The sequence below is a fragment of the Anthonomus grandis genome, chromosome 22 (assembly GCF_022605725.1).
Source record: "Anthonomus grandis grandis chromosome 22, icAntGran1.3, whole genome shotgun sequence".
Lineage (NCBI taxonomy): Eukaryota > Metazoa > Arthropoda > Insecta > Coleoptera > Curculionidae > Anthonomus > Anthonomus grandis.
In genome coordinates, this window is record NC_065567.1 from 45787894 (window position 1) to 45813533 (window position 25640).

The 25640-nt window shown below is 32.2% G+C and overlaps 1 protein-coding gene across 3 annotated transcripts in view; it reads right to left on the minus strand.

The window, feature by feature from the left end:
- LOC126749098 (RNA-binding protein 5-like) overlaps nucleotides 1-25398 on the minus strand; it is a 62159-nt gene extending 36761 nt beyond the window's left edge. For 2 of the 3 annotated variants that reach the window (XR_007664877.1, XR_007664876.1), the window contains exons 1-10: nucleotides 24695-25398; nucleotides 12150-12429; nucleotides 11967-12090; nucleotides 11840-11909; nucleotides 11641-11714; nucleotides 10912-11028; nucleotides 9491-9605; nucleotides 9102-9338; nucleotides 5619-5996; nucleotides 4974-5507 (exon numbers count right to left, since the gene is read on the minus strand). Coding sequence is in view for 1 of the 3 variants with exons in the window: in XM_050458731.1 (XP_050314688.1) it covers nucleotides 4974-5507; nucleotides 5619-5996; nucleotides 9102-9338; nucleotides 9491-9605; nucleotides 10912-11028; nucleotides 11641-11714; nucleotides 11840-11909; nucleotides 11967-12090; nucleotides 12150-12429; nucleotides 24695-24839 (2074 nt within the window). In the remaining 2 variants the exon portion in view is untranslated. The remainder of the gene's footprint in view (nucleotides 1-4973; nucleotides 5508-5618; nucleotides 5997-9101; nucleotides 9339-9490; nucleotides 9606-10911; nucleotides 11029-11640; nucleotides 11715-11839; nucleotides 11910-11966; nucleotides 12091-12149; nucleotides 12430-24694) is intronic. The other variant, XM_050458731.1, reaches the window with a different exon arrangement.
- Between the last annotated feature and the right edge of the window lie 242 nt (nucleotides 25399-25640).

Sequence of the window (25640 nt, forward strand, 5' to 3'; positions counted from 1 at the left end):
GGGACTATTAGCAACAAACCTCGATCGGGAAGGCTAAAGGCAACAAGTTCAAAGAAGGATTTAAATATTATAATTACAAGCAAACGCAATAGACGCCTTACCGCCCCTGAAATCACAGCAAAAATCAACAAGGAGCGTAAAAAAGCGGTCAGTGTTTCGACAGTAAAACGGCGACTTTATAATGCTGGTCTTAAAGGACGTTTAGCTGTATCAAAACCGCTACTGAAGGATGTTAATAAGAAGAAAAGACTTGAGTGGGCCCAATCACACAAAGAATGGACCATTGATGACTGAAAGAAAGTTCTCTGGAGTGACGAGTCGAAATTCGAGGTTTTTGGAACGAAGAGGCGAGTTTTTGTTCGCTGTTATACCAATGAAAGGGTCGCTGAGAACTGTACGGTGGCCTCAACACGGTGGTGGTTCGGTGATGGTTGTTTCGGAGGATCTGCAGTGGGCGATCTAATTAGATCGCCCAGGAATAGAAGGAATTCTTCGAAAAGAGGGTTACAAAACAATTTTAAGAGACAATTTACTTCTTGGGAAAAACTTCATCTTTAAACATGAAAATGACCCCAAGCACACGTCGAAATTGTGCAAGCAATATTTAGGTCAATTACAAAGGCAACATCTTCTGAAAGTTATGGTATGGCCCCCACAATCACCGGACCTCAATCCTATCGAATTACTGTGGGATGAACTGGATAGACAAGTGCGAAAATCATGCCCCACATCAAAAGAAGACTTGTGGAGGATCATCCAAGAAGAGTGGCACAAGATACCTCAGGAAACTTTGGACAAATTAATTGGAAGACTACCGAAACTCTGTGAAGCTGTTATTAAAAATCGAGGCGGACATATAGATAAATCCAAAATTTGATTTTCTTAAATTTAATTAATTGAAAAATGTATTGTTTATATTCATTTTGTTATAAATAAACCGTTTCATAAGAATAACTGATGGGTTTATTATTTTTAGTTATAACTTTAAAACAGTCATATGTGGGCAAATACTTTTGAGCGGTACTGTATGTTCTGGTTCCTAGGATTAATGTTTCTTAAGGGCAGCTTAACGTTTTAACGAAATAAAATGCGAGAAGAGATTTGCACAACGTATATATGTTATGCTTTGCTATTAGTGGATGAAAAATATATACACGTTGTACACATATCTTCTCACATTTTTTAGATCGACATGTACACAATCACTCTTGCAAGAAAGGCATTCAGGTCGAAATGGAAGTCCGGAGTATGTTTGCCAACTAGTAACCAAATTTAAAAACTGATTTTGTCATGAATAAAAAGAAAAATCAACCGAGATTAGTCGACGAAACAGCGCAAATTGAAACTCTGGGTTAGCTGCAATGAATTCAACTTTATCAACATCGTTCGTTAAGCAGCTATAGCAACTGGATTATTTCCTGATATTACTTTGTTCAATAAAAAAGTTTTATTTCTAGAGATTTCGTCGTCAAGTTTTTATTTCTAAGAACTTGACGACGACCCGGAAAGAAATCCAATTTTGTGAAATAATGACGGATAGAATTTCTGCAGAACCTCAACTAGTTAAAACTATTTACTTCGGTGATGAGTGTATATAAGTCTATATAAGTATCTTTTATATAAGTAAAATAGTCATTACTGGAATGACGCGAAACACACACGTATTTAGAGAAGGGCATTCCCAGTATCCCAAAAAAATTAATGTTTAGCCTGGTAGATGGTATTATCGGCCCAATATTTATACCAGGAAATTTAAATGGCGACTTGCATGCTGAAATGCCACAGAGGTCCATAGAACCACGAATAGTGCGGGAATTAAAAGACCAGAAACATACACGAAAATGTATCTTTAGAAGAACGGTCACTACATTCCAATAGGATAAAGCACCTCCTCATTATCACAATGAATTCAGACCCATTACCACTGTACCTGTCTATGAAAAGCTCCTTGAGGTTTGTGTAAAAGCGTAACTTCTTGATTTTTGCAACGAAAATTCAATAATCGGTTCCAATCAATCAGGTTTCCGTCAGAATCACTTTTGTGAATCTGTGGTTGTCGATATTTGTGATAATTTTCTCAGAGCCATTGACAGTGACTATGACTGAGCCGTATTTTTAGACTTTAAAAGAACTTTTGAAACCATTGATAGGGATATTTTAATTCAAAAATTAGACATATTAGGAATTAAGCGTACAGTCTTAAACTGGTTTAAATCTTATCTATGTAACAGAGTCCAACGTGTTAAGTATGTTCGTTGTCTGTCTGGTGTTCTTGATGTTATGTGTACCGCAAGGCACAGTGTTAGGTCCATTATTGTCTTAACTATATATTAATGATATGATAAAAGTAGTCAAAAAATGTAAAATTGTTTTGTTTGCAGATGATACCATGATTTACACAGTTGGTAAAAATCTTAATGAACTGGTATCTAATATAAACACTGATATTGCTAACTTATTTGGCTGGCTCTGCCACAATAAACTGAGTTTAAATGCCAATAAATCAAAATTCTGTGTGTTTAACAGAAAATCAAGATTGAGCCGGGTAGACACTGACGCTATGGACATTATTGTAGATGGAAAAAAAATTCTTTTTGAAAAGGAAATAAAATACTTAGGGACTATATTGGACGCAAGCCTGAACTTTCATGCGCATGCTAATTACATCATGAGGAAGTTTTCAAAGAAAGTTGGATTTATAGCACGCATAGAAAAAAATCTAACAATGCACACAAAACTAATGCTTTATAATGGTATGGAACTTCCCCATCTGCAATTCTGTTCGACATTATTATTTAATTTACCCCAATATATAATAAACCAGAAATAATACAAAATAGAGCTATGGGACTGATCCTTAAATGTAATCGTTATACCCCAGTTGTGTCTATGTTAAACGTCCAAGGTATGTTGTCTGTGAACCAAAGCATTATGTTTAATGTTTATCTGTTTATTTTTAAATTAAAACATCGTCTGCTACCAGACTATATCTATGATAAATTGACAATTTTTAGTGATGTTCACAATTATCATACTTGCAACTGAACAGATTTCCTAGTTGACAGATGTAATACAAGTCAGTTGCTTAAGTCAATATTATATAGGGGCTTAATAAAATTCAATAGGTTACCGGCTAGTCTTAAATCCTGTGATAGTTTTAACGTGTTTAAAAGGCTCTTGAGAAAATTTGTTCTAGAGATTTAGTATTTGTCTTTGTTCTGTGTTATGAATTTTCTAGTCTGTGTTATATCATTATACGTTTTATTTTATAGGTTTAAATGATTTTATGTCATTTTAAGTTTTATTTATTTCACCTTAATTTTATTGTGTGTTTGTTTTCTGATTTTTTTACATTTTAGCTCATTTTATATTTTAAAATTTTATTTTAATTCATAAAATTCATGTTTTCTTCATTTTTTACATTCATGTTTTATTATTTATTTACGTTAAGCTTAAGATTTTATTTTTACATTGTATATGTTTGTTTCTCTTACCTTTTTGTATATTCTTACGCATATGTGAATGCATAAACTTAAACATGTTTATTTGCCAACAATACTCGTACCTCATAACAGCACTATTATTGTAATATTATCCATATTTTTTGGTTTTGTTTTGCTTTTTAATTTTAGTTTATTGCTTTTTAATATTATCTTAAATGCCATACTATGTATTTTATTTTTATGTAGCAGGTTTTACTAAATAAAGAAAGATAATTATGTAGTTCCCGTTAGATCAATTGTTAAATGATCATTATCTTAACCGGTGAATTAGAAAAAGAGGTCCTATTTCATGGAGTCACCTAAAATCTGTGGTTCTTAAAACGCAACCTGAGCCAATAGAGCAACTCCAGCATTGAATAGTTCAGAAATGGCGTGCTATATTTAGAGAAATATTTGTAAATGTACGTGAAGAATTTGAAAGTAGGTTTTATTATTATCAAAATAACGGCAATAATTTGCAACATTTAATTAGTTAAATAGTGTGTTTTTATTTATTGTTTTTTTTGAAGAACTGAGAATTGTATGAAATGTGGCTTTCTATGGTATCATTGGAAACAATTTTTCGAGAGCTTCAAGATGATGTATCACTCGAGCCCTTTTCTATTTAAGATTTTAGGGGTGTATCTTACCCAGTCCAAGGGGTCGCAGATAAGGGTAAGATAATATGCTATTAATAAGAAATATTGAACTAGGTATCTTGGAACCCATTTTTTCAAAACCTTGAGATCGAGTTGTACAATTTCGGGTGGTTTTGCGCATGCGTAAATTAAGATCTTAAAACCTTAGAAGATGAGTATCAAGTTTTAGATTTTTTAAATCCAAATTTCGTTTCAAAAAATAAGGAAAATAGAAAGGTGAAGACAGCAAGTATGCATTTTCAGCGATTCAAACGGTACACTTGTTTTAAATTTTATGGAACAAGTTCTTAAAAGATAATTTTTAAAAAACCAAGACTAAATGCAATGACTAACTAATCAAAGCTTTTCCAGTGAAAAAGTATGTTCAAAAGTACACATTGTTGTCAAGGTACTCGTAAAATATTTTATATATCTTTTTTGTACTTATCATTAAATGTACTTTTGCCTATTGCAATAAAACGTCAAATCTAATATAAATTGATTGAAATAAGATTTTTTTTTAATAATTACATTTTCAAGTATTAATTCATTATTTAGATATTCGCCTATTTTACCCAATTTCAACGGTCCCTTCAATGTATTTTAATTTATTCCTATTTTTTATTATGCTTATATGTAATATAATAATTGGAACTGAGGACATATTAGTTAACTTGGATATGATATGATTTTTTGTTTAAGCGTTAATAATAGCGCGTTCGGCTTCAGTCGAACGTCATAAAAAAGTTTAGGCTAATTTAAAAATTACGATATTTATTTCTAAGAGGTGCTTTCCTAAAATGATATAGCTTTAGTGCTAATTATGGGTGTTTGTATAATATTCTATACTGACCTGATGATTCACTATCTCCATAAGACGCCACCAATGGTCCTACAGCTGGTTCAGGAACATCAATATCGGTCTTTAAAGCAGGATTAGGAGAAACTACTGTTTTTTTCTCGAGCACTGAGAAACCAATATCAGCACTTGCGCTAGTAGATATATAATTGTTATCAGATACATTTTTGACTGCTATAAAATCCTTTTTCTGATTTAACGTCTTAGCCCATCGTTCCATATCCTTCGCAATTTTTTTCGCTACTTTAACTTTATCATGTTTCTCTCCTGGAACTTTAGCGTTATTAGAATTTTTGTTTTTTTCTTCCTCATTTGTGCTTAAAGTGTTAGAGGCAGCGTTAACTGAACTTGTATTATTGTAAGTTGGAGCAAGGGCGTAAGTGAATTTTTCATGGTCCCAAAAGAGATATTTTTGAATTACGCTATTCCAGTAGTAAGTGGATTTAGAATCATAATAAAGACCTGTAGACGGATCATATTGAAAGCCAGTTGATTTATCATAGATGTAGGACGAAATATCAGGCACAGCTGAAAATAAGTAAAAAATACGAAAAATATTAACTGCATTTCTTTAACTTAATCGAGAAATGTATCTATATTTAAGTTAATAAACTCGCTAAAAAATATTATTTAACTAACCATATCTTTTGCCGTCAGTTCCGGTTGGCATCTGCATCTGGCTGGGTTCATAGTAAGTTTTAGTAGCTTGCATCTGCTGAATTGCAGCTTGCGCGACTGCAGCTGCGGCATTTGCCGCATCCATTTGATTTTCGTTATGAAGGGTGATTGAATTGCCTTCATTAATTTGCTGGGTAAAGAACTGTCTGTAGTAATTATAATAATGGGTATATTCATCTGGAGTTTTGGCGTATCTTGTGGCAGAATACTCAGCTAAGCTATCCACGTCCGCTAATGCATAAGTTTGTGGGATGGAGGCATTGGGAAATGCAGCATGATCTACTTGTGAATATGCCTTTCTGGTGTCACCCATATTGTATTTACAGTACGATATAATTGCTAAAAAATAAAACAGTTTAGCTATAATTTTTTTGCTAATTGTGTAGAGGTGGTCAAAATAAAACCATTTATAGATAAAATCTTACATACAGGGTGTTCATTTGAAAACTTCCCATCACGGATTTATCGAAAACCACTGTTTAAAAAAAAAACGCCGATATACGTTTTACAAAAGGTTTGTCAAGGGGGACAACTTTCTAACCTAAAATTACTTCACCCCTTTTCACCCTCTGCCCCCAGGGTCATCCGCTTAAAAATTTCAAATGACAAGGGCTATCGAGTAATAGCTTGTTTAAAAGGTCTTTCGAAGTCTTTTATTTTGCGTTTGATTTTTTTAAATCGGTCGATTCGTTTTCGAGAAAATTAGAAAAGTCTTTATTTATCTTAATTTGTTCAGATAGAAAACAAAAACATGAAAATATCAGTTTTTTATTTCAATAGGTGTTCAAAATGTTGCCCGATAGGGTTTGCCAAATCTACAATTTTTTCGTTTATAATTTAAAACGAAAACTACCAACATAAACAGCAATTCCGAAGATTAGACGTGGAAAAAAGTAAATAACCTGAATTTTTTTTCCGCATTCTTTTCATCAACACAGATATCCTGGGCGAACTGAAACAAAGAATTTATTTTACCGTCAGTTACATTTGCTGCAGTCTTGGAATAGTAAAAATTTATTTGTTGAATTGAAGATTTTACTTCCAAAATGGTTTACACACTAGCCGAAAGAGTGGAAATTATTCTAATTTATGGTGCCCAAAATTAATGTGCTCGCCAAACTGCCGTCACGTTTAATGCCAGACATCCGTAGAAGATAACTTCGCATAGGTATGTTTTGGACCTTGTTACTAAGTTTACTGACACTGGATCTGTTGCAAATAAAAAAACGTGATCATCGGCGAATTTTGGATGAAGCCGCTCAAGTTGAAGTTTTGGGTCATTTTGGAATAAATCCTAATACTTCATTAGGCAAAATTGTTGCTGCTACTGGTATTTCATTAGGCTCTGTTCACACAGTTACCACACCATTTCATCCATTCAAAATAAAAATATTGCAAGAGTTAACCGAAGACGATTTCGATAGGCGAGTTGAGTTTTGTAAAAAAATAACTGAAGCGATTAACGAAAATACTATTCATGTAAAGAATATCTACTTCAGCGATGAATGCACATTTTATCAAAATGGATTTGTTAATAAGCATAACTGTAGATATTGGAGCAATGAAAATCCTCATGCATTTGTAGAAGGGCATACCCAGTACCCTCAAAAAATTAATGTATGGGCAATCATTTTAGGAAATAAAGTGATTGGGCCATTATTTATTAACGGAAATTTAAATGGAGACATTTATTTGGATATGTTGGAAAATACCATCAATCCGCTTATCACTGAATCCATTGAAAACCAAATCGATGATGATGGAAACCCTATACTTGATGAGGCTGAAATATATTTCCAGCAAGACGGCGCTTCTCTTCACTATGTTCTTCCCGTTCAACAATGGCTAGACGACGAGTTTCCAGATAAATGGATAGGGCGAAGGGAGCCTATAGAATGGCTTGCTAGATCTCCTGATATAACGCCGTTAGACTTTTTTCTATGGGATCATTTGAAATCTATTGTGTTTACTCCCCAACCTGAAAGTTTGGATGAACTTCGTCGCATCAGCACGCATCATCGACAGCTGCCATGATATCCCACAACATGTTTTTGAAAATGTTTGTCAGGAATTTGAACATGGCCTATATCATTGCTTGGCCAAAAACTGGCAACATTTTGAACACTTATTGAAATAAAAACTAATATTTTCATGTTTTTGTTTTCTATCTGAACAAATTAAGATAAGCAAAGATTTTTGTAATTTTCTCGAAAACGAATCGACCGATTTAAAAAAATTAAACGTCAAAATAAAAGACTTCGAAAGACCTTTTAAACAAGCTATTACTGGATACCCCTTGACATTTAAAATTTTTAAGGGGATGACCCTGGGGGGCAGAGGGTGAAAGGGAGTGAAGTAATTTTAGGTTAGAAAGCTGTCCCGCTTGACAAACCTTTTGACATTTTTTTTAAAACAGTGGTTTTCGATAAATCCGTGGTGGGATGTTTTCAAATGAACACCCTGTATGTATGTCAGGCACGATATTTTAAAACCATTAAAATTTGCTTTATTACGATTTAACTTTTTATCTCTATTTTAATTTTCTTAAATCTTACTGTGTCGCTCGAGCGTGTTCGTCTCGAAAATTGCGGATTATACTTTTATTCACATATTAAAAGTATTGATTGTAAAATGTATAAAGAATCCATTAATAAGTAATCAATATTTTTGCAGAAATATTATTTTCTGTAATTGTTGAAACAGTTTAAGTTTTTTCGCACATAGATCGCTAACGCGCTCTTCTAAATCGCATCACCTCATATATGTTAGCTTTATTATTTAACAGGAAACCAAAGAATATCTGTTTGATCTGTAAAACAACACAGATAAATTCCATGAATAACTCTAAACATTAAGAAAAACTTACTGGGCTTGGGAAAAGGGTGAAACAATAGTAGTTGAGTTTGTCAACAGAGACATTGCTGCTTGAATAGATTTTGGAAAATTTTCAATATTATTTCGGGCAGAAATATTTGCATAAAAACCAGAGAAAAGCATGAGGAAACAAATAAATTCTTTATAATAAGCGCTAAAAAAAAAAACAGTGGGACCAGCAAATCTATGACGCATTTATATATTCGAACAGAAAAAATATTTTTAAGATATAAAAATATAGTCTGAGAATGAAGCTTCATGAGATTTATGTGGCCCTGAGGAATAAAAACCCAAATAGTAATTAGGAAGCCAGAACCAACATAAATCTTTATATTTAAATTTCAGCAATATTCAATTTAACACTTTATTTTTTTTTCACATAAAATGATGGAATATTAAAAATTAAATATTAAGAAATCTGCGATCTGTCAGTCTGAACAATTTTTTTTTTTAATTTGCCACTTAAATATTTAATTAGGAGCTAATATTGTCAAGATATATACTTAGATCCCTTTTGTTCTGATTAATGATGACTGATTAATGAAGACTTAATGATGCCGTAATACTAACCTGTCTTTCCCTCGATGGACATAGGTTGAGCCAATCCACTTAAGGCGCCAAATATTGCTAGCGCATCAACAGTACTTTCGGTACCCAAATAACAAATACCCCTTGACGTAGATGTTAAAGGGTCTCGTCCAATGCATACAGCCGATATTAATTTTACCAAGTCTGGTATTGTGCTATTCAGTACTGCAATGACAGCATCTTCAGTTGTTAACGCGTCAAGATTTCTAAGCATGAGTGCTAAAAAAAGACCAATTATTTAGGTCCAGTATTTTAGACATTTTTTAAAATCTAATGAGCTATCGGCGGCTTTTTTTCTAAAAACTTAGAGTTACTTAAAGTTACATGTGAAACGTTATTATTTTTTATTATAAACATAAATATACACTTACTTTTGGTAGTATATGAACAAGTTTCATCGCTTCCACTGCCTCCTTCCTCAGATTCATTTCTTGAGGCATGACATTTAAAACAGTTTTCTCTTCTCTTGAAATTCTGAGCCCCACACTAAAATTTAGATTTCTCATCAAGATTTATATTGTTTTTTAATGTTATTATATTTTATTATAATAATACTATTATTTCACCTCCTTAATAATTGTAAAATAATGAATATTTCAACCAAAAAAATTAAGTAAAATACATTTTAAAGCAAATATTTAAAATATTGTATAAAAAAAATTATTACAGTGAAAAAATAAAAAGACCGGTCGGTTTTTTTGCGTTAGTGCGAAATAATAGGTAAAGTTTGCATCCAATTTAACGAAATCAAATGTGGACGTATTTTTTCCCAGGGACAAGCATCTCGAATACAGTTCAAAATAATCATAATAACATTATTTAAGAACTGACAATACAAAGCAAGGTGACAATAAAGCATGAGAACAACAACTTCGAATTACCTCAATGGCATATCACAGATCAGCCGGTCTTGTACATAACTATTGTATAGAAATATAGTTTATATGTGATGCTTTTTACATATTAGGTTATACTAAAAAAATCAGAAAAATTTAACAGTGAAAATTAGTAAGGGTCAAAGATTTGTTTTTTCCAAATTTTTTTACATAGAATCGTTCTATGTTCTGTAATTTACGGTTCTATGCAAATTCACCTAACTATATGTAAACTATATAAGATTATTAGTTCAAACTTTTATTATAGGTTCAAAGTAAGCCAAACACCAATGCGTAATATAATATTTGACTTAAAGATCAAAACTAAACGAACTGTTAGAAAAATAAAAGTATATCTTAAAATTAAATGTTTTTCATAAAAACAAGAGTTTCATATTTTTTTTCAAGACGTAAATATAAACACTTCATACCGAATGTCCGTCCCACTAAAATAAATATCACATATGACTCGTATGACCTAAGGAAATAAAATGTTGGTATCAAAGGGGACCATGAGAACTCGCTAAAAATTATTATCAAACTCTTATAAACGTCGCTAGAGAGCGCAACTTCTTTATCGGTTAAGGTTTAAGGATTTTTACTAAATTTTTAGGTAAGACGTCTAGCAAATTATGGAACCAGTATTTTTTCTTTGTTTTAATTATTTTGTAATTAATATAAGCTAAAATAAATTAAATTAAATTAGTTACAAAAAATATGATAATATATTTATCATATCTGTGAATTTGCTGAAAATAAATAAATATGCAAAAATAAAGCAAGAATACCAAGATGTTACTTGTTGTGCAACTGTTTTTACCTATTCACTTAAAAAAACCTAAACAAATGCCCATCTTATGCTATATTTACTATATTTAAGAAATTCGTTAAAAAACACATTTCTTATGAAAAAATACCTTGATGCAAAACCAATCTGCAGCAGCCTTGTTAGTTGCGGGCTTTTCCGAAGGGGCGTCTTTCGGTATGCTGTATTGCATTATAGCTCTATAGTTGTCTTGTAGCATTAATATCCCCTGAAATAACACCAGAAATATTTAAAACTTTTGTTTGACAAATGGCTACCAACCCCTCTATGCAAAGAGACCCTTTGGTTGCCTAGAACTTATCTTAAGAACACAGAGCGTGTTGGTTGGTTTCATAACTAATAAGTTAGTTAAACAATTCTTTAGATGTGTTTTTAAATTCGAAATTTTTTAAATAAGCCATTGTTAAATTTGGGTTATTGAATTGCTTAACAAGTTTTGTATGAATGTTGGGTAAGAGAAATACTCTCAGTGTTTTGTACAAAATTAAACAAAATATATGCCACATTTCTTAAATCAGGTAATATTCAGTTACACATTTAGTGTATTTCATAAATATGACTTTGTTTTGCAGACAAACTAAACTATTTAAATTTCTAACTAGATGATCAAAACATTTTGTCTTTACATTCCAATTAGCCATGTCTGATTAAAAAATTGTTCAATGTCATGGATTAAGGAAACATTTATTTAAATAAGAAAGGTTGATATGGTTTCCTGCTATAATGACATGAAGTCAGAACGGAGAGGTTTATAAGTTAAATACTGTTATACTTATCAAGTGTAACCTTTGTTACATTAACAATGTCTTCTGAAAGCTACCTGTTTCGTCTCCATCCATCGAACTGCCTCATGTAGTGTCGAGAACTCCACAAAGGCAAAACCGCGCGAGGCACCTAAACAGCATATAAGATACGAATGGCATTATGTGTAACCTTAGGTTTCATATTTTTTTCAGAAAAACTCTGGCCTAGAGACAACCAATACATTTCCTATATGAATGAATACCTTTATTCATTACCTGTGTCTTTTTTCCGAATTAACCGAATGTCCTTTGGCATTAGCCCTCCTTGAATAATATCTTGTCTTATCTAAAATTTATGGAGTTAAAGTCATGAACTGTACACCAACTGGCTTAAGCAACTTACATCATTCTCTGTGATATGTTGAGCTAATCCTCTAATCATAATGGTATTGTTTGGAGGTTGACTTTTGTATCCAATGATTTCTGAACCGCTAGCGCCAATAATACCTCCACCAGGACTTCTTTCACTATAAAAATTAGGATGATATGTACAAAATACTGCAATGTAATGATGAATAACTTGTACCTGTCGCTATCGTCATCTCGATATCTATCAGATTTTCTTTCTTCCCTCTCCCACCTTGAATCATTACTCCTTGATCTTCTCCGGTATCTATGATAATCTCGATCTCTTTCTCGTTCTCGACCTCTGTGGTAGTGTCGTCTATCTCGGTCTCTTTCTCGATACTCATGTATCGGGCTTCTTGAATGACTTCTTTTTTCTAAATCGTAGGTTTCTCTTTCCCAGTCACTGTCATAATCGGAACCATGTCTTGACCGGTCTTCTCTGTGTTCTCGTCTGCGATCTACATAGAGAAAAATTTCAATAATTCAGAGAAAAATATAAAAATTACTAAATTAACTTCCCGCGCCAGTTTTCTCTGGTGTTATAATAATCATGTAAAACTACATTTTTCCTCTCAAAAATAAAAAAGCAAGAAAATCACACATTTTTAAATTCACAGTAAATATCTCACTTAAGCATTTGATGAGAATTAAGTGCGTTCAAATAATATTTCAATTTGTTCAAAAGTTTAGTGTCCCTACCTAAACTGTAAACCTGAGAAAATAGGGTCCAGGAAGTCACCAAAATGGTTTGGTAGTAGATAAACCTGTTCAAGTTTTAAATAATTACAAAAGGTACACAAGTGATTCTTATCATTATGAACAGCAGCTACACAGAATCCAGAAATATTTTATCAAAAATTTTAGTGTGAAATTTTTCAATAAAAAATCAATCTTAGATATCCACATAACATACATCTAAATTCCCAATTATTCCCATTGATCTAAGGTGATTATTCATATTACACTCATAAATAAGAAGAATAAAAAAAAACTACTTAGCTTAATGCAAAATTTTCAAAAAAGCTGTGTATATTTCCCATATATTAGAAAAAAGCAAGATTGGTAAATTAGTACTAAAAAATATGAATGTTTGCCTCACTTTTCTAACTTATGTGTCTACTTTGTCCACACTTTGTAAAATGTATTTAAATTGGAAAATACAGTAAAATGCCAATAAAGGCTATCAATTACCATGAAATATTCCAAAGTAGTTAAAGACTGAAAATGGCATAAAAGCTCTAGAATAATTGTAGCTCTGTCACACAAATTAACAGGAGCAAGCAGGGAATACTAACATAAATAATATAATATAAAATGATAGCCTTACTCAGAGTCTTTCAGAGGTATTAACAAAGAACTGTTTACAGCAACAGTTCAAAACTGAGTTAAAACACAATCCCACAGTTGGTAACACACCAGGTCAGAGGCTTTTTTTTTAATTTCTTTACTTCAGATTATATAAATTCATATAATAGCTGTAAAAAAACAAATATAAAGTAAATTGATATCAAAGATCCACAAATATCCTATTAGGTACACAACACAAACAACCTAATACTAATAAATCAGATCAGATAAAAAACAGATGTTATTTGTATGTGTTCTGTAGTTGTGATTGATATTTGCCGGGAACAAAGTCTGCCTATTTTTAAAAACTATAGCTTAAATATGTACAGAGCATTGATGGTCATAATTTTCTTAGATCTAAAAAAATGCAGTTTATACATTATTCTAATAACACATTTCTGTTTTACAAAAATTCCTTAAGCCCTAGAGTTAGAAGCCCAAAAAATTATACCATATCTAGCAGTGCTTTCCAAATTTGCAAAATACACTATTCTTCTAGATAACTCATCCATATATTTTCAAACAAATCTTATGCAGTAACGAATTTCATTGAGTTTTTCATTCAGACTTTCTATATGGTATGACCAAATTAAAAACTCATCAACAAAAATACCTAAACATTTGGTACTACTTCCTATTTTAAACTGAGAATTACTTATTATAAGTGAATCAGGTTTTTCTAATTTGTTTAATTTGGTCCTGAATAGAATTAGATTAATTTTTTTTAAAATTTAGACATAGGCTGTTGTTCTTAAACCAATTATCTGCCAATTTAAATACAAACTCCCCCCATTCAGTAAGTTCATTGATATAGATTCTTTTACAGACAGATTCGTGTCATCTGCAAATTGTGTTATATTGCAATATGGGTAATTAATGCATTTTAAAACTAAAATTATTAACAAAAATTATAAGAATAGGTCCAAATATGCTACCCTGAGGCAGTCCTACTGTATTTTGTGATATATCCAATTTATGTTCTACTCCATCTTCCTTAATGATAACTCTCTGATACCTTTGACTTAAATATGATTTAAACTACTCAAGAGCGCTTCCCCTAACTCCATACATATACAGTTTTCTCAAAAGCATTTCCCTGTTATTACAGAGATTTATTACTGAGCCTAAATTTATAACAGACCTTCTGAACTCCAACAGAAAAGTTGTAAATAAAATAGAGAGAAAAATAAAAATCCCAGTGGGCATACATATAGGTACATCAGGGATATAGGAGGAGGAAGAAACCTCCAAACATGTGTCACTAAGAAGCTTATGCAGGCTTGGGTTCTAGAAATTAGGAAATGCAAAGCCAGAACCAATCAGTGTAAGTATCATACCTCTGGAGCTTAATTGCAGTGTAAAGGAGCTGCAATATTTTCATTAACACTTCAATCACCATATACAGGGTGTTCCTTAACGACGAGCTAATATTTAAGGGAGTGATTCCCGGACCCATTTTAAGAAAAAAAGTTCCTATGAACACATGCCCTAAACGTCTTAACTTTTGAGATACTAAAGTTTTCAAAAAAAATCAGTTTTTTAATAATAACTTAAACAATAATGTAGAAATTTTTATGATATTTTCTGCATGTATTCTAATCATCAAGACGCATCTTTTAATCTGCAAAAAAATATTTTCTCTGCCAGTAGCGTCCCTATAGGTCTTCTATTGAATATTTTTGGTGAAAAAAATACTATGCCACTGCTTTTTCTTAAAATAAAAATAATTTTTAAAATCCTCAAACACTTTTTAGCAAATTTGATATCTTAGTTTTTTTCGTCCGACGCATGGTTTTCGCTTAAAAATAAAAAGAATTTTACTTCCTTAAAAAGCCGACAGAGCAATAAAAAACATGCATAGGCGACTCCGGGACTTTATTTGCGTTAAATAAAGACGCGTTACGGCACTTTTTTACTCCCATTTACTTTTTAAACGCCTTAAAAACATGAGTATTTCTTAAATTATTTAAATTTGTTAACTTTTGATACTTCTTGTAATAAATATGATCCCTTAGTTTGCTTGCAATCGACGAACAAATATTTTCACACCGCATCAGATTTTTAGGGAAGTAAAATTGTTTTTATTTTTTTACGCGAAAATCTGTATAAAGCCTCTCGCGTTCTTGGTTTTATTACAAGGAATTCTCGTGATTTTTCTGTCTTTGCATTTGGAGTTTTGTATATTACTCTTATTCGTAGTATTTTATCTTACTCTAATGTAGAATGTAAATTTTAGATGCAATACCAGATATCTTAGAGAGATACCACTATTTTTAATTAAACAACATCATACGAATTATGGTAAATATTCTCCTATTAATAGGTTTCACATGCTGGGAAACGAGTTTAATTGTCATTATAATATAATTGATAAGGGTTTTTCTGGGTTTAAGCGATGTTTGACTGACTTTATTGAAAATCGATAACTATATATGTACGTAGTTTGAAATGTTTTTTAAATGAATCAAATTTATTCTCAATATATTGGTTATATTGTCTATAGAACCCGAGATTTATTAATCGCTTATTTATTTTTGTAACCATGTTGTTTAAAAATTTTAACAAATTTTGTTTAATTACTTAACGAATATTGTTTATTATTTTTTTATTGTTATGGTTAGGTTATTAATTTTTGTTATAATTTATTTTATTAATGGCAACCTCCCGTATATAAATAAATAAATAATTGTCTTAAATGAGACCTGGTTAACCAGTGAGTATTTTGATAATGAACTCCAATTATATGATTATACTGTATAAAAGGATAGATCAGCTTTTACTAGTGAATGTTCTCGTAGCGGGGAGTGCTGATTGCAGTACACAAGAGTGTAACCAGTCGGATTTTGTCATGAAGTGAAATTGAGGCACTGTTTGTTTGTGTAGGCTCAGGGAGCCATCTGCTATTAGTGGCTAGCACATATTTTCCGCCCAGAAGACACTCTAAGTATGCTATTTTTGTGGACGATTTGGAGGGACTGGTGAACATTGTCAATTGTTGGTTGTGGACGATTTTCATCTACCTCATTGCCGTCGGTTGGATAAGGAGCTAACTGCTGTTCTTCTGGCCTCAGCATCACCTGGTGATGTTGAGTCTGTCCAGACGGTGTCTGGCCTTTGTGCCCTATATAATTTATTTCAGGTCTACCATATTTCAAACGATACTGGCTCTATTCTGGACTTGGTATTGGCACCTTCCTCAGATGTAACTGTTTCCATGACAGATTTTACATTCCTTCCAACAGACAATGATCACCCTCCACTGTACTGGTGTGTGGAGTGTGATCTTAACAGAAATTCAAGTGAATTTCAACTGGGATGCCATTTTGGATTTCCTACTGCAGGCTGACTGGGAAACACTGTTCACAAATTTAGGTTTGAACGATATGTTAAATGTATTCTATGAAATCATGTATTTATGTATTGACTGCTTTGTTCCTTTAAAGAAATATTCCCCTAAAAAATTTCCATTTTGGTTTTCATCAGAGTTGAAAAAGTTAATAGTTGTGAAAAAGAGGGCACACAAGAGATTTTTGAACTCACAATTGGATGCCGATGATCAAGCTTTTTTGGTCCTATGATCAAGATGTAAAATAAAAAGAAAACAGTGCTATGATGAATATGTATTTCTTACAGAGCTAGTTAGTAGCTACTTATCTAACCATAGGTAGATTGTTAGACTGTGCAATTTTGAATCAAATGAAGTACAGACTCCATCTGTTGTTCCCCAAGGATTCCACTTAGGGTTGTTGCTTTTTAACATCTTCATCAATGATATTGGAAGTTGTTTCATGAATAGCTACTATCTGAAATTTGCGGATGACCTTAGGGTATACCATAGAGTCTCAAATTTGGATGATTTCCTCAAACTTCAGCTTGACTTAAATAGGCTTGCTGGTTGGTGCACCGCTAATAATATGGTCTTGAATACCAGTAAATGTCATTCAATACTTTTCACTTGAGGTACAGGCCAGCTTAATCATGTTTATGCTATTAATGGCACTCCTCTGGAAGTGTTATCTAGTGTAAAAGACCTTGGTATAACTTTGGACTCCCATTAAAATTTTTCTCTTTATGTCACATCAACTATATTAAAGGCTATGCAAATGCTGGGTTTTATTAAGGGGTGCGCCAGAGATTTCCAGGACCTTACCTCTATTAAGCCTCTTTACTGTGCACTAGTTCATCCTCACCTAGAGTATGGTTCATGTAATTGGTCACCTCATTATAACAATCACATTAAGATGATTGAGCAGGTTCAGCACAAATTTCTAAGACATATTGCATTTAAAAGGAATGTTACACTACTGCACTTCCTATTATCAACCATGAGTTTGAGTCTGAACTTAATATTCATACTCTCCAAACCCGGCGTAAACATCGTGACCTGTCAGTATGACATTCTTCATCCTGGATCTTTGTGCCTAGATATACTTGGTAAAATTGGTCTATATGTTCCTTATAGACAGACCCGTCAGACACCCTCATTACATATTCCACCACCGAACCAATTATTATGGAAATAATTCCTTTGTTACCAGGACAGGCAAACTTGCTAACAAGTACTTGGATCAGTTGGATTATTTTACTAATAAAATAGAATTTTTAATACTGTTGAAAGCCAATGTTCTGTGAATTTATTCTGTGATGTGAAAATATTTAGGTCAAATTCAAATATATTTGTTATTGTCGAAGAGGAATCTAATCCTTAAAGGAATCACTAAGATAATATATCAAAATATATATACCAAGTTAAACCAAGAGCATACTCTTATAAAGACATATATTGGCATACATATAAAGGCTCTTTCTTTGCTAAATTTGTGCTATATGTTTGTAAGTAAAAATGTTTTGTCTTCTAGTATTAATGTAAGGCACAACAAAGTGTATAGCTGCTAGCAATTCCGGGCAGTTAATATGACCATTACATAATTTGAAAAGAAAAAGCAAACCTGCACAAATGGTTTCCTGATGAAGGGAAATCATATTAAATCTGCTGAGTAACAAGTGCTGATTGTATCCTTGTTTGGGATAAATTCCTTCAGTTTTGAAAGTGATATGTTTCAGAAATTTACTTTGAACAAATTCAAGTCTAACAATATGAACAGTATAGTTTGAATACCAGAGTGGAGCCGCATAAAGTAATCGCAATTTTATTAGGGAATTAAATACGATGATTCTACTTGATATACGAGGTTTGTCCGGAAAGTACGTATAAAATGTTCGTGGCGTCGTATCTACGCGTAGGCGAGGGGCGGCCCAGCGGTTTCCTCTCTCTATACCATCCACTGAACGCTCAGTTCGAGCCAGAGCGCTCTGCGAGTTATAGCAAATTTACGTTTACACGTTTAAAGTAACCCTTTTTCTACCTGCCGTCGGCATGGAGCTCTCTCTGATTGAGGAACAGCAAATTAACATCAAGTTTCTTGCAAAGCTAGGCAAGAATGGTCGTGAAATTTTCGAGTGTTTGAAACAAGTTTACGGAGACAATTCTCTAAAGGAACCAATTGTCAACAAGTGGTTGAAAAGGTTTCGGGATGGCCGAGAAGACGTGAAAAATGACGATCAGGACGCCCCTCCAAATCGACTTCTGAGGAAAACGTTGAACGAATTCGTGGTTGTGTCCTTAATGACCGTCGATTGACAGTTAGGATGATAGCTGAGGAACTATCAATACCTAAAACAATCGTCCACAAAATCCTGACAGGAACACTTGAAATGAAAAAATTGTGTGCAAAAATCGTTCTCCAGATCAGAAAGCAAGGAGGTTTGGTTGTTGTCAGGATTGGATGGAGGCAGAGAACAGGAGCGAGTTTCTTGATAGGGTCATCACTGGAGATGAATCATGGTTCTACGAATTCGACGTGGAGCTGAAATCTCAAAGCAAGGAGTGGAAGCAAGCAGGAGATCCGAGAACAAAAAAGTCGCGAAAATCAAGGTCCAATGTGAAAACAATGTTGATTGTTTTCTTTGATTCTGGGGGCATTGTTCACCAGGAATTTGTTCTTCCCGGCCAGACAGTGAACGGGAATTTCTACGTTTAAGTTTTGCGTCGTCTCAGAGCTCGTGTGGCTCGAGTTCGGCCGGATTTGGCTCAAGGGGGCAAGTGGATCCTTCATCACGACAACGCGCCTGCACACACATCTCTCGTTGTGTGTGAGTTTTTGGTTAGGAGCTCAATCATTGTGACAGAACACCCGCCTTATTCACCCGATTTAGCCCCTTGTGCGTTTTTTCTGTTCCCCAAATGCAAAATGGTGCTTCGGGGGCGGCACTTGGGTGATGTGGAAGCCATCAAGTCCGAAACGACACGGCAATTGAAGAGCCTAACACCTGAAGACTTCAAGCGATCATGCCAACAGTGGAAACGGCGTTGGCAAAAGAGCATCTTGTCTCAGGGGGAGTACTTTGAAGGAGACCATATTGAAATTTTTAAATTATTGTAAAATAAAAATATGATTCGACTTTTATACGTATTTTCCGGACAAACCTCGTATTAGTGAAGTCGGATGTAGCTCTTATAATAAAATCAAGAGATTTTAAAGATTACTTTATAAAATTATCGATATGATTGCAAAAATTAAAGCTTCTTGTTAATAATGACATCCAAATCACAGTTCGAAAGAATTGAACCATTTAATGTATAGTCAAAGCTAATTTCATTTTTTAGCAAAGAAATTGACATCTTTTTACACTTTTCAATATTGAGAGGAAGCCTATTAATCTTACACCAGTTGCAGATTAAATTAATATCATTTTGGAGAAGCAGTCATCCCAATTAGTTACAATGTGAAATATCTTTAGGTAATCAGCAAACAGAAGACTATTGCTTAAAATCTGAGCAAGAAATCCATGATCCAACTTATGAAAGACTTTGGTGAAGTCCGTATAAATTACGTCTAGTTGACATTTATTATTTATAGCCTCCTATCTATTTTTAAGGTTTTTATCAGGTATCATTATGATTTTTGTGCAATGTGTAGTGTAAGTTAGGTTTTTCTTCTCTTGTAAAATGTTTTATATTGTTGTAAATTGGGCAATTGCTCGTTGGAAGAGAAATAAATAAATAGATACCACAATTAATGTAATAGACATTAACATTTTAATTTCAGCTAATGATAATAATTACAAAACAGTTGCAAAATATTTGTTCTGCCACTTTTATATATTTTTTTTATAAACATTTATTCAAAAAGATTTACAATCTGCAATAACGCATTTCATCAATACTTTAAATAGTGATACCCATTGGTAACAAAGAAAAAAAATCAGCAACAAGGAATTATTATAATCATATGTCTATATTATTCTTCAATAATATATACTAGCCTAAAGTTAAATTGTAGGAATCTATCATTGAATTCTATAAATGAACCCCAATCAAATAATCAAATGGGATTAATAATTTGAAGTATATTTGATCATTGTCATTGATAATAATATATTTTGTTTTTTCTTAGCTAATTTTGCATTGTTAATTGTTCAGATTTTGAGAGATTATTATTACTACTTGTAAAACAGTTTAATTATCCTTTGTATTAAGATTAAGTCTGATAATTATTGTTAATTAATAATTAGTGGTAAGGTAGTCTATCTTTTATTTCTTTTTCTGAAATATTTATATTTTTGATATTGATTTTATATATGTAGGTACCTAGTAGTTTATTATATTGTTTTGAACCTCAATATAATAATATAGGATTATTAAGACCCTCATTAGTTTTTACAGCAGCATCAAAAATATTGTAATGCTTTTTTTTTTGTAAAATGACTATGAACATTTTCTGCATATCAAATTTTTGGGTTTTTTTTTTAATTTTTGTTTATTATGTATTATGTTACTTTCTTATAACTCCTAAGTTTATGTAACTGCATTATTCTTATACTACTATACCCTGCATAAAATATCTGTTTATGTCAGCCAATAATTTTTAGAAATTTTATTTTGCTATACACACTAGAACCTTTAAAATTCAGTTACTCCACAAGTGCCTCATATGGCAAGTAAGTATCAAAAGTGTGATAACAAAAATATATAAATATTTAATTAATTGTTTTAAGACAGAATTTCTGTATTTATATAATGCTGCAATAATAGTTAATAATTAATCAAATCAAATCATTTTTTTCATCATAACAATGTATAAGAATTGTCAATAAAAAAAACTACAATGCTAATAAAAGTAGTATAAAATTACAAAAATATCAAAGGAAAAAAATTTACTAAATTTGGTCAATAAATCTACACTTAAAGAACTCTGTCAACAAGTAAAAAGGACAGTTAACATGGTCCAGTCAGGACAGCTGACATGGTTCCAAGGGTTTTCTTAAAAATTGGAAAAGTCTTAGCTCTTTTTATTCTACATCAGGGATGATTAAAAATTTTGAGAGATGTAATTTCTTGATCAGCCCGTAACTGTGACAACCAGGGTATGTATAATTTATCTGCATTTCAAGTTTTATAAAACTTAAGATCTCCAGATCTCATGTGGTTGGAAAGATTTTCCAACCACACTCCAAGATATAGATGTTAATTATAAATAGGATTTTTCCTTTTTTAAAAGTACCATGGCAAGCTTCTCTAAAGAAAAGTCTTAACACCACATGTACAATGCATTTTTGGCTTATTAGCACTCTCCCAATACTAGAGGAATTACCCCAAGCTAACAAGGCATAGGATAGAGTGGAATGCACTGAGGCATAATAAAAGCTTTAAAGTGAATATGCATCTGCATAGTATCAAAGCTGTAAGATGGCATAATTGCTGCATGATAATCTGTTGCACAGATTCCACCTGAGGATCCCATGATAGATGTCTATCAATTACAATACCCAGGAACTTGGCAGAGTGTTGTTGGAAGAGGCTAGTTTAATGACTACTTTATAAGGAGTAAGCTCCTGTCCTAAATAGCTCAAATCAGAGTGAAAAAAATGATTTTTTTTTTTTTGAAAATATACTGTTTATTGCATACTTTACAAACATCATATAACAGTAATTACATATAAAGTTACTATAGACTAGTTAACATATATCATATATTATAGTTTTTATTGAATTATGATTCATTTTAATATTGATACAATCAAGCACCAAGATGTGAAACATCTGTATGTGCGGTATCAAATCATGTTACTTTTAAATATAAAATAATAATATTTTCTATTATAAATATTATCACAAAGATAAGAAAGATTAAGAGACTAAGCAAGAGAGAAACATAATTAAAAAATTATGCATACCTACAAATAAATTAAAAAATTCAAAATACAACCAACCATAACAATATCTGTGATCAAATGCTCAGACGAAAAACTTTTCAAATTAGTGTGCGCTTTCAGAGATTACACTCTTACACAACAACTTAAATTTTTTTATGGAAGTGCAACCTCTACAAGCACCCGGCAACAAGCTATACAATTTAGGTCCAAAGTAATTTATGTATCTTAGATTAAGATTATTAGTACTTAGTGGTAGTTTAATTTGCCTATTGCACCTGGTTCTTGTATCATAATTATGATTAACAAAAGACTTTTTAAAAATTCTCTCAATAAGTAAAATTTATGAATTAGTTTTCGAATTTTGTTGGAAAGATAATCAATGTGTGGTTGCCATTTCACAAACTTATCAATTACAACTCCAAGGTATTTTGTACATGAAGTTTCTTTAATACAGTGATTATCTACTAAAATAAAACTATAATGTGGTCTATTCGCATTAGTAAGGAAAAAGGCTATGTATGTTGTTTTAGCTAAGTTTAATGATAATTTAAATGTTTGAAGCCAATTTTTTATTATAGTTAAATTATTTACAGATTTATCTTTCACAATGTCCCAAGACTCTCCTGAAATCACAATGGCTGTATCATCTGCATAAGATACTAATAGACCATCCACCAGTACCCTTAATAGTGAGTTGATATAAATTATAAAGAGTACTGGGCCCAAAACTGTTCCTTGTGGAATGCCAATCTTAATTTCCTGTTTGTCACTTAGGACATTATTGAGCTTAACCATTTGTAGTCGCCCTGATAAATAACTTGAAAACAACTCTAAAGCAGTACCCCGAATTCCATATCTTTCAAGAACATTAAGAAGTATTCAACAAAGACCATTTTCTGGCACCACCCCGCAATATCGCCTATACACTTGGTAGCTATTGAGTGGATAGACTGGGAGTCAGTACCCGAGACAACTGCTGATGTATCATCGGCAAAAAGTGTTATGTAGCTGTCATTAACCAGGAGAGGCAAGTCAAAAGCTTTTTTTTATAATTGATGAACTGTCCTCTTTGTCAGGCTCCCTTCTTTTTTCATAAAATGTATTCTTTTTATTTTGTTAAAAAAGTAAAAACAAAATGGGTCCAAAAACACTACCCTGTGGAACCCCAGTTACCCAATCAGACATGGTTACCTGACCACTAACTTTCAATCTAATAGCCTGGGTTCTAGCTGTCAAATATAATTCAAGCCATTTATAAGTTGGACCTCTTATACCACAATGAAAGACCTTGTTTAGTAGTAAAGCATAATTAATGAATCTAAAAATGCAAGTCTTCCTTTAAAAGATTTTAGGAAGATCTTTGAGAATACAAACATGAGAGCAATAGGCCTATAGTTAGTCAATTCTGCTGTCTCCCACTTTTTATCAAGAGGTATGACAACATCTCTTTTTAACTCTTTAGGAAAATATCCAAACTGAAATGATAAATTCAAAAGATAGCTAAATGGAGAGATAATATGTTCAGCAAATGCTAGCAATAAGTATCAAGGTATTTTGTCTAGAGATTACTTTTTCCTGGTGGAAGATTTTATAATATCAAGTGTTTATTCTAAATATATGAATTATGAAAAGAAGAAACTTGTTATTGTGGAACATTATTTAACATAACATTATATAACAGTTAAATCAATCACATCAACTGAAATAAATTGAACAAACCTGTTAAAGCTAAAAGAATATTAGTCATAATATTTCTACCTGAAGCATGAATAGAGATTTTAAATATAAAAATAAATGTTTTATCCACTATGATCTATTAGTCATGGAATAGATTGGTAATTGTTGACAAGTCACAATTAATTAAAAAGACTACAAATTAAATTCTAATATTAAAATAGCAAATTAAAGCGTAAAAAGGGCTTTAAAAACTTCATGGCTTAAATGTACTTGTTTATGTTTATAAAAAGGATTGTCAACATTCCAGACAATTTTGATGTTTTTCCTAAACAATTAAATATGTTACTTTAAAGTTAGGAAAAGTTAATTAAAATGACTGAGTTGAACCAGTTTCAGTAGTTTAATTATTATGGTTTTCATTTGTTTTTCAATGATATAGGTAACTTATTTTACAGTTAGGTTAAAATAAAAGTGTTAACTTACATCTTTTGGCATGATTTGTGTGTCCATTGTGTCTTCTATTTTCATTCCTATTGTGATAATGAGGTGATTTTGACTTAGATCTTCTTCGGTAGGGTTCTGGAGAAATGCTCATGCTGAGGCCTGGTGAATTTCTAGATCGCTCCATTCAATAGTTACTATATAATTCAATTACTAACAATATACAATACTATGAATATTTACAACAATAATTTTAGGATATTACATTAGAAATTATTTGATTTGAAAAGAGCCCCCAAGGGTTTTCATTTGGGTTTTAAAGTTTTATATTGAAATTTAAATTGAAAGACAATGCCATGCAGCTTCTGTTTTGGCAATTATTGGGAAGTTTATGGTCAAGTCTGTTTTTCACAATATAATGGGGATACGCCATACTAAGCAAACACATAATAATAGCCGAGTTATAGAACAATTAAGTTATCGTTCTCTTACTTTTCACTTGTGTAAAAAGAAAATCACATTTTTGCTATTTCGTATTTGTCGTTTGTGGAAAGTTCAGACTATTCACGAACGATTCCGGCATTGTCCCCTCATTCCGGATGATGATCGTATTTCAACTTTCATTATGGCGTTTAACGACTTTGACAGATCGTTGGCAGCGTCCCACTAAGGGTAAATTTTTACGCACACGTTATTTTTAATGTAGATGAAGTGATGCCAAGAAATAAACGTAAACGTCTAAAAGCGGGCGCATGCCCAGCAGTCCCATGAAACTTGATTCGCCAAAGCGGAATTTCGGGCGGCGACCATCTTAAAGTGACATGACATAAAAAATATTGACGTTTTTAGCGATTTTATTGCCACTTTTGACGTTGACAACTATTAAATTCCAAATTTCTCCTTTTTATTTTTAGTTTTGGAACAAATGAGGAGCGCGCAAGCAAAAGCAAACAAATGCCTGAAATAAGAAACTGAGTTAAAGCGTAAG